The sequence below is a fragment of the Gavialis gangeticus genome, unplaced genomic scaffold, assembly GCF_001723915.1.
Source record: "Gavialis gangeticus isolate Ggan-Ray unplaced genomic scaffold, GavGan_comp1, whole genome shotgun sequence".
Taxonomy (NCBI): Eukaryota; Metazoa; Chordata; order Crocodylia; family Gavialidae; genus Gavialis; species Gavialis gangeticus.
The window spans coordinates 55,555,048-55,556,934 of NW_017729024.1; the positions used below are offsets into that span (position 1 = coordinate 55,555,048).

Here is a 1,887-nt window from a genome sequence, read left to right on the forward strand (position 1 = left end):
GATCCAGCATGCACAACTAGTCTGCAAGCCCAATCCAGACAGGCCTGAGATCCAGCATACAGGGCTGGTCTGGCACAGGTTCTGCATGCAGAGCATGCCTTGGGCTGGCCCCAAGCATCTTATGTAGCGCATGTCCCAGACTGACCCTGCGTGCCATGGCTTCAACCCATGCTATGTACAGACCATGCCAGACCAGCCCTACACACCACACACAGCACATGGGGCCGGCAAGCATAAGTCTTCATGTAGGACGAAAGGTTGATCCGAGACCCACAGGTGGAGGACTGGATGACAGGGCCCTATGGGCTGGTAGCTTTGATACCCCTGACTTAGTGCAGAAAGTCCCAAGCATTTTTGGCTGTTAAACAAAAAAATGCCCCAATAGGCTGTAGGATCCAACATCTCAAAGAGGATTGTGAGATTTGGATCACAATAAAAAAAAAAAAAAAAAAAACCAATGCAAAGTTAATTAAGCACCCCTCTGTAGTTCAAACTATCTCAGCTGAACAGAGAATTGCATAGAATCATGGCAAAGTAGGGCTGGAGGAGACCTCAGCAGGTCATCTATTCCAACCCTCTTATTCAAGGTAAGGCCATTCCTATCCAAATCATCCTAGGCAAGTATTGGTCTCCAACCATCCAATTTTCAAATTCCTTCCCTATCATACTGGGCAAGATATTGGCTTCCACTCATATTAGTTCTTGCCATGAGTTTCTCTGAAACTCTCTACTCTAGGTTAGCTCCATGACTTTCTTCAGATAAGAAAGTGCACACACGTAGCAAAGGAAGCAATACTATAGTCTGCCTCATTTACATTCTTGTAGAAGAAAGTCCCTATAAAGCTTTCTGCTGGGCTTTTACATGATATAGCACTTGGTTTAAACATTAAGCCATTTCTCATTATTGAATCAACATCAGCAGCTTTCAGCAATGCTCACCCCCTTCTTGCGGAGGCTTCCCAAGCTCACACCAGGGTACTAAGTATGCAATTTCATTGTGCTGTTTTTCCAAGAAGGGCAGAACAGGAGAGATGAATTTTTCTTGCCATTCTTTATCATTGGCTATGGCTTTCCGAACAGCTGCTCTGTGAGCAAAATTATCTGTAAGAAAGGGAAAGAAATTATGTCTTGATTCCATTCAGCCTCCATGTCATACCAAATGTAATTAAATAAAATGGTTACAAGGAGGAAAACTGCTTAGGAGTCAGATTTCAAATAGGGGTCATTTTTTTAAAATGACTTATTAAGTCAAAACCAGTTTGGTGGAGTTTAATCATATTTTGCAGATATCTCTTTGCCACTCAATGTTAGAACAGTGTCAGGTCAAACCAATTTTCCAAGCAAGATTCTTATCAGACTCAAAACAAGATTTACAATGGTTTCTAAGTTACCATGACTTCTAATAGCTTTAAGACCAGTAGCTAGTTTTATATACATGCATACATTTTCCCTAGCTATTGTTAGATATTTGGCTACTGAAACAAAAAAGAAAAAGGTAAAGAAAAAAAAAGTGATCAGTAATATAGCCTTTATGAAGTTTGCTGCTGTCTCTTCATTTTATTATTTCCTCTTTATTTACCTCTAAGTACATTTCACTTGGTTATATGAAATGTAATCAAATATTAAAAATTAAATCTTTCCTGTTTTTTACAAAGTAAAAGCATAAAATGACCCAATTAAACCTTCCACTCAATCTGAAGGGCTCTAACATGATCCTACATTCTCCTTTCAATTTAATAACTTGCATAAAAATGTTTATGCAAAGATTTTTCAAGAATTTAAGGAAAGAAACCCACATAAATGAAGAATAAGAAATAATATCTTGGTATGATAATAGCAGAAAATACAATGAATACATTTTAACTAATAAAAGGAAATAAAACGAAA

The 1,887-nt window shown here is 38.4% G+C and overlaps 1 protein-coding gene and 2 long non-coding RNA genes across 4 annotated transcripts in view; 1 reads left to right on the top strand and 2 right to left on the bottom strand.

The window, feature by feature from the left end:
• LOC109297389 overlaps positions 1-1,887 on the bottom strand; it is a 788,954-nt gene that overhangs the window by 365,639 nt on the left and 421,428 nt on the right. The window lies entirely within an intron of this gene.
• The window catches only part of NIPSNAP3A (nipsnap homolog 3A), a 15,930-nt gene that overhangs the window by 7,762 nt on the left and 6,281 nt on the right, over positions 1-1,887 (bottom strand). For both annotated transcript variants that reach the window (XM_019517102.1, XM_019517101.1), the window contains exon 2: positions 940-1,101. In XM_019517102.1, the coding sequence (XP_019372647.1) occupies positions 940-1,101 (162 nt within the window). The remainder of the gene's footprint in view (positions 1-939; positions 1,102-1,887) is intronic.
• Positions 1,501-1,887, top strand: part of LOC109297390 — a 6,690-nt gene continuing 6,303 nt past the window's right edge. Inside the window, exon 1 of the long non-coding RNA XR_002097302.1 lies at positions 1,501-1,585. This is a non-coding gene — a long non-coding RNA (uncharacterized LOC109297390). The remainder of the gene's footprint in view (positions 1,586-1,887) is intronic.